The 12,873-nt window shown below is 45.6% G+C and overlaps 1 protein-coding gene across 6 annotated transcripts in view; it reads left to right on the top strand.

Annotated features, from left to right (window-relative positions):
• AGAP1 (ArfGAP with GTPase domain, ankyrin repeat and PH domain 1) overlaps positions 1–12,873 on the top strand; it is a 334,155-nt gene that overhangs the window by 95,203 nt on the left and 226,079 nt on the right. For all 6 annotated transcript variants that reach the window (XM_086751069.1, XM_086751066.1, XM_086751065.1 and 3 more), the window contains one exon: positions 12,049–12,107. In XM_086751069.1, coding sequence (XP_086607195.1) covers positions 12,049–12,107 — 59 coding nt within the window. The remainder of the gene's footprint in view (positions 1–12,048; positions 12,108–12,873) is intronic.

Here is a 12,873-nt window from a genome sequence, read left to right as displayed (position 1 = left end):
TTGTTTTCAATTTGGGATGTGAACTCTTATGGACTGTAGCTTAAAAAAAATAAAATAAAATAAAATAAAATCCTGTATCTATGACGGCGTATGCTACAGCTGTTGGCAGCAGCTGCAGCGTGCACTGTGCTCATCCCGGTGCCTGCCTTTGCCTGGGAAAAAATAAATCCATTTAAACGGGGAGGAGGAGCCAAAAATGGCTTTGATCTGCGGCAGTAGCTGAGGTGGTGTGCCTACCACATGTTGTCTGTGTGGATGCTATCCCAGAGTTTGAGATCCCCCTTCTTCTTTTGGTAGCACCATGGAAGGCTGAAGAGAAACCGTCGAACTTCTTTTAACTTTAAGGAATCGGCACGCATCCTGTCAGGTAAATACACCAAACCCAGTCTCGTCGTGGCTGTCCCTGAGAACAGGACTGTCAAAATGTTTGCGACCTGGCTGGCTGGTGCGTGCTCTCCTTGGCTTTGCCCTCTCCTGGTAGCGGTCGCGCTGCTCCTGTCTAGCAGAGGGTGATGCGGAGAGGCCAAAGGCTTTTCCTAGCACAGTCTTGCTTTGCAGGATGAGAGAGGAAGTCCCCAAATGGAGAAATTGCCATTTTTGCACCATGAAGATGAAGGTGTGTCTGGCTGGAGGGTGTGAGGTAGCACTGCAGCCATCTCAAGGCTCCAGGTCTACCAGAGCTGGTCCCTCTGATGGTTTCCAGGATGCTGGAAGCGTGCGTTTAGGGTAGCGTGTTCTGCTGCTGCTTTTTGGGTGGTTTTCTTAAGATACATAGACCTTAGCTGTCTGCTTTCTGTTTTCCCATTGTACTGCTTCCAAACGGCTGCGTTTCATTAGGAGTTCTAAGGCTGCGCTTGATTGCGTTAATTGTTTTTTTTAAGAGCGTGCGCTAGGGTTGTTGCTGGGGTAGAGGCTGACACCTTTGAAGTCCGTTTGAGATCTTTACGTGGCTTTGACTTTCAGGTTTTTTCCAAACATACAACAATTTCTCCTAATGAATTTCAGTCGCTAGCGCGGTTGATTTGACCTTTGGAAGGGGTACAAAGGTGAAAAGGAATAAAAGCCACGATGGGAGAACTGGCCTCCAGCTTTCTTTTCTCAGCCTGCGAAGAGGCAGTAGAGGGTAATGGCATTAATCGGGAACAGAATATGGAGAGGGAGGTATTTCTTGAGGGTTTGGTTAGCAAGGAGTTGGTTTAAACTGTGGCTTGCAAGAGTACATCGGAGGTCAAACCAGAACAGCGCGACGATGCAGCAAGAGGACTTTAGTTCAAATGGGTTCTTTTTCCCGATTCCCCTTTTAGTGAGGCTCACTTGCACGTTGTAAAAGTAGCAGATACAAAAAGCGTTAAAGCAGGTTTGTAAGTAAAAAGGTGCAGGTCTCTCAGGTGTAGCTAAATTGTTTTCTGATTCCCCAGCTCCACATGGGGTTCTTCAGAAATATCATTTCTAGTGCAGTCGTTTGAGTTGGCCGTACGTGCCTGGGGTGGTGGGAACCTGCCGAAGCTCTGAAAACACGCTTGAGTTTCTTGGCTTCACCCAGGAAACACAAATGAGAATGTAGCCAGAGGGCAAGACTTTTGCAAAGACCGAGAGCAGCTTTATTCCTGAGTGAATGTTTAAAAAAAATGGAATATTACCAGTTTTAGCAAAGCTAAAAATTCAGCTTTATAAACCTCAAATGGAGAAGTATTCGTGAATTGATATTTGTGTATAGCCTGGGTTTTTTATTTGCAATAAAACATCATGGTGACCTCAGAGGCAGAACGTCTGGTTCCGCCTTGATTTACATCCCAGCGATGGGAGGTACCGCGCGAATTCTTTCCGTGGGGTGTGAGCAAGGCTGGTGCGACGCTGATAATCCTTCTCTCCCTCTCCCTTCGCACACCTGGTGTGACACGTTGAACCCTTCAAACCCTGCCGTGACCGCTGGGATTCGGAAAGAGCTGAACTTCCCGGGAAGCGGTTCACAGCCCCCCTTTTTGGCAGATTCCCTTGCTGCCGCTCCAGAGGATGAGGCGGGACGGGAAGGTGATGGAGTGGGCGCGGGTGGTTGCAGATCTTGGGATGACGGCGATTGGTTTGCTTGCTTTCAGCTCCCTACAAACTTGCAGTTTTATCTGCGGGTGGAAATTGAAAGAGGCTTTGTGTTCGAGTTAATCACCGAGTCTGAAGGTCATCTGACAAGTGTTTGGAGTTTCCAAAATAAATATTTCCTCCTTGTACAGGTCTGCTGTTTTCCGAAGCGCCTTGTGGCAGCAGGTGCTGTATAAATGGGAAGCTGGGGAAGGAAGCCGCTTCTCTAAGGGAGCGTTTAGCCCCACAGTACCTTGTTTAACTGGTCTGTTGCAGGCAGTTTTAAGGCAAAAGATAACGGCAGCCCCGAGTCCTTCCCGCTTTGCCCCCGCGGTGAGGGAGACAGTCTGCCAGGCAGACACCGTCCGCCGCTTACCCCCACCCCGATTTCCTCCTCTAGCATCTCGCCCCTCAGCTCTCCGGAAATAAACCTTCCCATCTGAGCGGCTCCATTTGCAATGGAAATAAAAGGGGCCCCTTTTTGCTGTTTTCTCCTGCTTGTAACTAAGGCTTTCCCGTCGGTTCCAGCTCGGCATTAATTCCCTTGGAGAGCATGCCTTGGATTGCATTAACATTTTTTTTGACGTTTGACAAAAGCCTTGTTTAAACAAGTTAGATGTGCATCAGGCTAATAAATATTAAAAAAAAAAAAACATCAGACTATCCCTGCTGCGCTGGTCTCTGGAGAGCAGTGTCTCATTTGTATATTTTTCCACTAATCATCTCCAAATCTTGCATGGGTGATATCAAGTTAGGGACGGCGGGCTTAGCGTTACATATGGTATAGTCAGGGAAAAAAAAAAAAAGGCTCTGTTTTGACAACCAGCACAGCAATCCTGGAGACATGACTCGAGTCCTAAAAAATGTTTTCAGAAATGCGTTGCATAAACAAGCCATCATTTCCCTTGTGGAGAGGGGAAATGTTTTTCTAGATGTACTTCTGCGCAAGCACGCTGGACCCGTTTTCCGTAGCCGCGGTTTGAAGAAGTGAAGTAGTACATCGATGATCGTACGATACCAGAGCGCAGATTTTGGTTAGGCAAGTCAATTCTGAAGCGTTTGAACTCTGGTACCGCGTATTTTTGCGTCTGCAGGCTGTGGCTGCAGCAGATGGTACAGGGCAGCGGGAGAATGATGCGTCCTCGTTCGCACCGTCGCTCACTTCGCAGCTTTGTCTAGCACCGCTTCCTTGCCGGTTCCCGGAGAGGGAAGAGCGTTCGGATAACCCGGCGCGTGGAGGAGTCTCGTTATTCCAGCTGAGTTGCTGGATCGCACCCGCGTAACCCCACTGACTTCATCGCCGTCGCGTGGGTGTGACGAGGGGTAGAGTTTGCCTCTCTCCACGTGAATCACAGCATGCAACCGCCAAGCTGAGCAGTGGAGAATAAGCTCTGTGGATTCGTGGAGAAATGATGTGTTGGGGAAGGGCGGGCTTGGCTTTTACGGGGGAAATCATGCCTCACGTTTACTGGGATTCTTTAGGGGAGGACAAGGGAAATCTGTTTATTTTGGTGACTGGAATAATTGCTCTTGCGAGACGCTCGAGCCGAGCTGCTGTCAGATGAGAGGGAGTGTCCTCTTGTATGTACAACTTTTTAAAAAGTAGGAAATAATGTATAGGAATAAAAGTTGGTTTTTCCACTTGAAAAAACCCAACAGCAAGTCTTGGGGGAATCCATGCTGCAACCTCTTCAGGTTAAGACACTGGGAAGTGCCCTGGGAAAAGGGATGGAAGAGGGGGACAATTCACCCTTCGTTCAAGGCAATAAAAACCAGGAGCCGGCTGCACAGAGCTGCAGCAAAACCGTGTCATGGCTAGCAGTTGGTGTACTGGCAGATCGCACTCAACGTGGAGGAGTGCGAAGAGTCGCTCGGGGAGACGGCGGCCTGAATGCGCGTGTCGCAGCCCTGAATGAGCCGTGAGTCTCATTTTTGGGGAAGATCTTGGCGTCCGTAAGAGCTTTGTGGAAATCGCTCTGCAGGGCTCACAGCGAAGAGCGTTAAGGACAGAAAACAGAGCAAGTTGTCATGCCTCCGTTAAAAGGGCGTAGCGTGCACATCTCTGGGGGCTTTGTGGTCCTCGCATCTGGAAAGAAGTGTAGGAGAACAAAAAGGCGCGTTGGGAAGGCGGTACGCTCACTCCAGGCAAGAGCCGGTCTTCCCCCTGCCCCGCCAAGGTCACTGTGCTTTTGCTCATTTATCACTATTTACTTCATGTTCTGCTGCTGCGGTTTTGGTGATGCTCAGGCGTTGCCCCAGTATCATCTCTTCTGTGGAATCCCAGTGGTGGAAACCCTTTGCCTAGCCTGACTTTTCACTCTGTGCTTGGCTTTCATTGACTATTATTGCTGTTTTACCTGTAAAATAACTATTTTCTCCTCTACCAAGTAGTCGCCAAGTTCCTCTTGTATATTTTTTGCTTTTTTTGTTGAGTTACAGCCATTCTTCTCCATGTGAAAAGTATTTTCAGCCTGCCAAGCAATGCATCTCAGTCAGTTTTTTTGCATCTCTGTTGTGACTTTCTTCATTCTGGCTTGCCAAATAAAATCGTTTTATATATTAATTTAGAATGAAGTGTCACGTTTTGGGTACTTTGGACGTCTTTGCTTGGCCGTGGGTTTGCTCCTGTATTTTCACCAGTGCTATTCAGCGGTTTGTAAGCAGCACGTCGCTGTCCTGAGCAGGGCTTGTTACAGCTCAAAACCTTATCGCCAGGTTTTCACTTAATTTGGGATAATCTTTCCTTGAGACAGGCAATGGTATAAAACAGACGTCACCTTTGACACTGACCTGCTTTCTAGTGACACCCAACAAAATAAGACATTGACCAAACATTTCGTCTCCAGTGGCTTCTTTTTCTTCCTCCCATACTACGGTGACTTGTTTCGCTGACATAATTGTAGAAACGATGGAAGCCAAGGATGTGTTTTATTCCCCTCCTCTGAACGCGAGAGCAGCGATACCTCTGGGTTTGCCAAGCGCTTGGGGAAAGAGGTGGCTGTCTTCAGGGCCAGGATGGATGGGACTTGTAGATTTTAATTTATCTGCTTTTTATATTCCTTTCAACTTCTTGTCCTGGTCGTCATCGCCCCGTCATAAAAGGAGCCAGCCAGGACCGGTAATTTTCAGCATAGTGTTTCTCCGAGAGCAGCTGCTGCGTATTATGGAAAGTGCGTTTTATTGGAATTAAGTTGTAATCCCGATCGTCCTGGCTCAGAACGTCCCTCTTCAAAGCGCGCTGTGCTTCTCCGATGGCAGAGCTGCCTCCAGAGAAAACGGGGTTTGTCTGTGGGATTTTCATTTTTCCTAAACTAACTGTGCGTCAGCTCCGGAACCCGACCCGCGGTGAAAATACAGGGAATGTGATGTTTTTCTTGCTGATCGTGTCATTTATTTAGCCTGTAAGGTGTTTATAAGGAAAAATATCTTCTCTAGGTGTGTGTTGGTTGGTTTTGGGTTTTTAGGGGTTGGGTTTTTTTGTTTGGTTTTTTTTTTTTGAGGGGATGTAGGGAGGTTTTAGTGTGGGGTTTTTTGGTTGATTGTTTTTGGGGTTTTTTTTAAATGGCCAGTTTTGCTTGGAGCTATGTCATCTTTAAGGACCAAACAAGTATTTTGGTGGTGTTAGATGTTCAACTTCAACCGTGAAACTGGATTTGGGAATACAGTTGGGAAACATTATGCATCATCTCGGTCCTGTTCTAGGGAGCGTGGGACCCTTCCCAGTTGCGGGAGCTACGGAGACAACGTCTGCAAAATCGCCCAGAAGCCTTGTGTGCAGCGAGGTTAAGTATAGCCGTAGGTTGCAGACACACAAGGGAGGGAGTGGGGATATTAGCAGCAATAAAATGCTGCTTGGTTCACAAATTCAAGCCCAAACTGAAGTGCTGTGGTGACACAGAAGTGCGCTTAAATCCCCATCCCCAAACGCGTGTTTCAGGAGAGGCCAGCTCCTTGCCCGTTAAGGTTGGATAGCCCTTTCCATCACCGGTCCTCCTCTTGTTTCCATGGCAGCGCAAAGGATAACGCCGTTGCGGCCGCCGCTTGCTCCTGGAAGGCAGATTTGGGGGTTGACCTAAATATCTGTTTAATTTAGTTCTCAGTTACAGGGCATGGTTTTTCAGATGTCAAATGTTCGTGTGGCTCTGAGCTTCGACGGAGGTGCGTGATGCCTTACAGAAGCTGAGCGCAGAGCGTTTTTCGGTCTTATAATTAACGAGCAAGCATCACCAGCGATAAATCTGACCAGTATCAAATGTTTCTCTTGGAACCGTAGGAGCTCCTGGGATTTTATTCTTTCTGACAACACTGGGAGGGATGAGGGAGTCTTAAACTGACAGCTCACAAAAATCCCGCTTGTTTTAGGATTCTCACTGCCTTGCTTTGTGGCAATTTCCACGGCTACTTCGTTAATCCTGTTAACGAAGTGTAAATACAGTGTGGTGCGTGATGGGAGGCGACTTCCCAGCACTCTGACTGGAGCCTGACTGGAGTTCCCAGCCCAAGCGGTCAAAATATTTTATACAAAGCTTAAAAATCAGAACGTCGGAATGTTTTTCTGCTGTGCTGTGTTGGAACTGAGTTGGTGCTGTGACTTGAAACGCTGGGGGCTGAGTTGGAGAAAAGGTGTGCTGAGAGATTACCGCCCCTGAAAAATGCATGTTTTATGAGTATCACAAGTCTCAACCTAAAAATCGCACGTTTTTTCCCTCTTTTCTGAGAAAATTAGCATGCGAGCTTTGGGAAATAAGTTCTGAAAATGCTCCTTTGATACGACTCCAAAAGAGAGATGTGTGGTTTCGTCTGCATCTTCCTGGGCAAGTGGGAGCGTGTAGGAAGATTTTCTGTACCCGTTGGCTCCCAGGTTTTTATTTCAAAGTAGGAAGTTACTGAAAATTGCTTGTAATGCAGGAATTACTGAGGGGAGATCAGGGTGTGCTGCAGTTGTTGGGACTTTAACTTCATCCACGTGTTTTTGAGGGCTCCTGTTCTTATCAAAAAGAAAAGGATCTTTTGAGGGTTTCCAGAGAAATCCCTCGGCATTTTTTTTTTTTTTTTTTTTTTAAATAGCTTTTCCTCATTTAAAAGGACAGCAGAGGGACTTTGGGATAGCCTGAGGGAAGCTCTTACTAAGAAGCTTTCCAAGAATCGTGGAAGATTTAAGTCTTTTCATGTCGCGCTGCAGAGACATCTGCCCGCTCTTCGCTCATCCCTCCTTTCGGACGAGTTTGCCATTAGGTTTTCATCTCAGTGAAATGCAAAGAGATCTGTGAGCTTCTCAAGCTTTGGATTGAATCGCTAGTCAAGGGTGAGACGTTTTGGTGACAATAAAGGACGGAAGAAGGTTAGTGGAGAGGGGGCTGGTGCGGTACTGCTGGTGGTGGGCTGTGGACTGCCGTGGTGGCACTAGGGCGGCTGAGGTTCTCCCAAAGCATTAATCAGCAGACTTGGTTGGCTCGTGGGGATTTTCTAAGCCGGAGGGACCCAAAGGATGGCAAGGGTGGTGTAAATCTCACCAGTCCTAGTTAAAGGTATTTACGGTCTGATCAGCTGCCTTGCTGTTGTTGCTTGTGGTGGTAAATGGAGTTCATTGAGGTTAAGGGAGGGCCTCCAGTGTCAAAAATCAAATATGGGATGAAACAGACTGCTGAACACCTAAGAGAGGCTTTTCTTGTGGTTTTTCTATAATTCCTATGAAACTTCTCCAGTTTTCATGTGAGGCTTCCTTCCTCTCTTCTGTATCATGGATGGTTGAACCTGTTGTCGCTCCGTACCTGTTCGTTGACCTTGAACCTGTTGTCCCTGCATAACATTGTTCTGCTAATATTTAGTTTTTAGTAATTGTTCCTGTGTTTGAAGAAGGAAATGGGTTCTTCTATTTGACAAGTTATTCTAAGCAGGACTTTTGTATAACAGAGTCAGATCTTCTTGGAAATCTGTTGCTGTGCTGTGCCATGGTCTTGCCAACAATGGCCATCAAGTCCCAACGTTTCACCACAACGTTGTGTTGATGGGGAACAAAAATAGCATGTACACCTGATTCTTCATATTAGAACTGATAGAGAAGGCTCCTGCGTCAAGCTGAGATACTACACGTAAGATTTTAAAATAACCCAGGACCTCATTGTAGTTTGTGCTTTGGTGTAGTGATGTGTAAGTGAAACTCTAAATGTGGTGGTGGAAATGTTTGGGTTTTTTTGGTGGTTTTTTTTTTTTTTTTAAAAAAAAAAGAAAAAAATGAAGGCTATTTTGTGGAAAAGTAAGCTTGTTGAAGAAAATACAACTTAAACGATGTTCTTGCTGCAGTTTTAAAAATAAATGATTGACACCATGCATATCAGAAGCTTTTGATCATTGATGCAGAAGTTAATTTAACGGGACACACAACTGTGATTAATTATTGACAAGTCATTCCTTTCATATGGATAGTCTGTAGCTAGATGTGAAGGTTGAGTTCACTTGAATTCCAAAGGCGGAGAGTAATGCAAACAAGACTCCAGTTGATCAGCTTCGTCCATGTGGTTCCATTTATTATGCAAATCTCTCCCAATATGCTTAAACCAACACGCGGTGGTGGGGGTTGTGTTTCTTCGGTGGGGTATCTTTGTGGACGACCCAATTTGTGCTTTGCGTGCTGCGGGTGGATGCATCCGGTGTTTCATAGTCGTGCTGTAGCTGTAAGTTTAATTTTCTTTATATATTTTTTTAGAAGAGGCAGATCCCCAAGCTTGTTTATCACGTTCTATCTGCAAGTATTTGACCTTTTCACCTTAGCTTCCATGGGGCTTGGGGTTACCTTGGAACAAATCACTGCTTTCGGAGGCGTTTGTACTGGAGCGGCGTTGGTTCCTAGCTGCGTACTTGGGTGTCCGTACAAACGATGGTACCTTCTCCTCTCCTCAGCAAAGACACCAGATGCTATTTCGTGACATCTTCTGGTTTTAACTCTCGTTATTCCTTGTAAGCATGCCAATGTAAATTACGCTGGGGAGGGAAGATTACCTCATAGATCTCCTAATAAAAGTTTGAGTGGTTTTTTATTATTATTTTTTCAACGGAAGACCTTCTGTCATTTAATTACAAATTTAAGGTAATAGTATTGTGAAATTTTAATTGAAATTAGTTGGCTTGAGGTTAACCTTTTTCTTCTTAACAGGGATATTTTTTCAATGAAATGGTATTTCAGATATTCTTGAGTCTTTTGGACACACCAGGCACTTAAAAAAAAAAAAAAGGAAGGACCAAGCAGGGTGAATAAATCCACACCCTCGGGCTGGATCGCTCTTCCTCTCTGCAGCTGCTTTGTCTTTCGACCTCTTGGCTTTTTGGAAATCTACCTTTCATTGCTTCTCCTCTCTGATTGCAGCTTTTGGGACGTACATGTCTTGCAAAATAATACTTAAGATTATTTAAAAGAAAAAAAAACAGTGACAGGGCTTCTGATGTTCTTGTTACCCCATGGCTTAAATGGTAGATGTTTTTGCAGTTCTCCAAGTCATTTTTTTTCATCTTCTGTGGTGATAGAATCCAATGCTGCTTTTTTATTGAAGCCTTGTGGATAACGTGGCAAGTTTAATTTCTAGCAATTTATCCATCTTTTGCAGATAGTAATGAAGAGTGTAGTCACAGGCTGACTAACCAGTTCTGTTTAGAGAAGGCAAAAAAAAAAAGTGGTAATCCAGAGCATCAAATGTATAAGTGGAACTCTTTGTTTTGTTGGCTTTATGGTCATTTCTTTCCTATCGTGGTTGGGTTGTGTGGCAATTTCTCCTTTTCCCCTGCTCCCCAAATCAACAGTTCAAAGCAAACCCCTTAGCATTGGTAATTTGCTGTCAGGCAAGTTAGGGAAAGAAGGGTTCCTCTTACACTAAAGGCTGTTGCAGGTTTCTGGAGGCATTCTGGTTCCTGCAGTTTTGCTCTAGAGGCTTTCCAGGGGCCGTTGGAGAAGCTCTGGGACCTGGAATGGGGCAGTCACAGCTGTGGTTGTGTGGCAGATGAGGAGCCCGCGGCCAAGGCGCTGTGTGTCAGCTCAGCTTGGGCACGCGTACCCACGCTGCTGTGATCTGGTACCTTCCATTGCTCGCTGGAAGGGAAAGTCTTCCTTCCCACAGAAAAGCAGGGAACATCTTGACCAAGTTGTGATCCCTTTCGAGCGACTCCTAGAGCGGGTCTCCTGTACAGTGTTCCTGAATTGAAATTGCAGCTGCTTTGTCTTCATCTCCAGTTATTTTTGGCTGGGTGTGCTACAGAAAGACCTTCCTGACTCCTCAGGTCTGAGACTTGCCATTTTCACATGTTTCCAGATTGTCTTCTACCTGGAGGCAAGGAAACAGGGCAGTGAGTGCTCAGGTCTGGTATCTGTACCGTGGGTGAATCCTGTGGAAAGAAATGCTGATGTGATCACGGAGGAAAAAAAGAAAAGTATCTCTAAGCAGTATTGGCTTTCTTGACCCTTTCCTAGGTAACCCAGAATTGACAGGCGTTGGGTTTTGGGAAAATCAGGTGTGTGCCGCTTTGCGGTCAGGCCCAGCTAACACAAGACGCTTGTTTTCGCTGGTGGCCAGCCCCATCCAATGTAGACATAAACCCGGGACTTCGGGTTTTGATCAAATTGGGCTGCTCCAGATCATGCAACAGGCGCCGAATGGCCGTAATGTCTTCTCTTGCAGCTGGAGTGAGGTGAACCCAAGTCTTTGGAGCATCTTAATCTGAGCCTTTGGTTTGCCTTCTCCTTCCAGGGAGCGAGCGGGAGGCGGCTCAGGATTGGAATATACCAGAATATTTATTCCTTTCAACCTGTTTTCATATAAACAGGTGTCCAGTTAGGACACACAAGCTTTTGTTTGTAGCTGAATTATGAAGTGATGTGCTAAATAAAAATGGAGACGACAACTAAATTCATGGCTAGTACGTCTTTTTGTAAAATTGAGGAAAATATTTAGTGGGGAATGGAGATAAAATGTCCTATAACACGAGGGATTGATTGTGACACCAGGACTGCTCCAGCGCAGTTACGGTGGAGTCGCATCTGACCTGCTTGGTAGGAGCATCCTGCACGTGCGACACGCCGTCATCTGCTGCGCGTGGTTTTGGAGAGGGTTAAATCAGGATTCGGAGTAATGCTGCTTGGGTTTGTGGTGGAAATGTCATTATCGGTTTGCTTTTGGTTGACTAGACCTTTGCAGAGGAGCAAAACAATGAATGTCTGGGGAGGTAGAAAAGTGGAGCCTTATTTCTCTCTTTTTTTGTGTATGTTGGTGTGTAATTGTCAATGAGGTCGGACCTCGATGATGAATTTAACTCACTAGTATTTCAGAAATCAACCTCCTCCTACCCGGGCAGTTTTTATTTAATTTTCTAGTAAATGGCTCTGTGGTTTATTTCTGTCTAGATTGTGCTACTGGAAAATAGCCTGTTTCCACAATAAACACATCTTGTCCCTTACCTGGGCAGGGATGTTCCCGCTGACGCAGGTCGTTGCGGTTGTTGACGTTAAGTATGATGTGCAGTAAAAAATAGCGTGGTTTTAGAACAGACAAATATTCTTGTTTACCTGGGTCGAGAAGTGATGGTGGGAACTGCAGTTGATGACATTTAGCGTGATGAGCAGTCCAAGGCTTTTCTTGTGGAGAAAATCAACGTTGTGGTGGACGGAAAGCAGTTTAACCGTGTAGAGACTGGAAGAGTCTCTTCACAACCCCAAAGGACTGGAGTTAGTTTGAGCTTGCTGATTGCAGTGGAGATGATGGAGCCAGGCTTGCTGCAGAGCGCATCTGTTCTGCAGAACCGTAATTTCTGGTGTTCTTGAATTTTTGTAGAATTTATCCAAACCCCTACTGATTTTCCCGTTGAATTGTCAATCTCATAAGACTGCGTGTGATTTTGCTCTCGCGTACCCAAAGCCTTAGCATGAAATTCCGCGCGGCGGAGCGTTAAACGTCATACTGATTTTCTGCCTGTTGTCCACTCTTACAGATGCCTTTGTAAATAGCCAGGAATGGACGCTGAGCCGATCCGTACCAGAACTGAAAGTGGTGAGTTGCTGTTTCCTTTCATCTCTGGAAAAACATCCTGAAAATGTTACGCACAAGTGAAAATCTTCTAAGCTTCATTAAATCTACTGTTGGGGGGGGGGGCGGGAGGGAGAGAAAGCCATTTTTAAAAGTAAAGCATTTTTCTTCAACAGAACTGTCTTTATGAAGTTTATCCATCTTCTCTTTTCGTAATCGTGCCTCAAAGGTCTGTTTGTACTTTATTACTGTTTCAACTCGTTTGGCTGGATGAATCAGCTTCCTAGGGTGGTCTTCTCCGTAGGGACACGCTTCTGTACGAGGGGGAAGTGGAAGTTAGCAGGTGATATGTAAAGCTCCTTTATCTCACCCTAATAATTTTTCACAGTTCCTTCCAGGACCAGATGTCTTTTCTCCCTCTCTTAATTTAATTTATACTGAATTTTAAAAAGATTCTTTTGAAGGTTCATATAGTGACTCAAAAGCTGCGTTTCACTCTAAGAACGAACAGTGATTTAATAGCTGCTTACTGTAACTTCTCTCTTTGCTGAGCCATCTTCCATATTGGTGGGAGAAATGGGAAAAATAACAGTGAGGCAGACTGGGAGAATTTCCCAGATATGCACTTCTAAGCGTTATGAACGTGGAGGCTGGAGATGAGGGCTGAGACCTCCTCGTAGCGAATCTCAAAGCGGCAACTTATCGAGCCAGCAGCACGGAGTTGTTGAGGCCAGATCACTGTGACGTCTGCCGCGTGGAAATCCAGATTTAATTAAACACAGTCAGTTTC

Source organism: Chlamydotis macqueenii, chromosome 6 (genome assembly GCF_036417535.1).
Source record: "Chlamydotis macqueenii isolate bChlMac1 chromosome 6, bChlMac1.mat, whole genome shotgun sequence".
Lineage (NCBI taxonomy): Eukaryota > Metazoa > Chordata > Aves > Otidiformes > Otididae > Chlamydotis > Chlamydotis macqueenii.
This window is presented reverse-complemented; position numbering and strand designations above follow the sequence as displayed.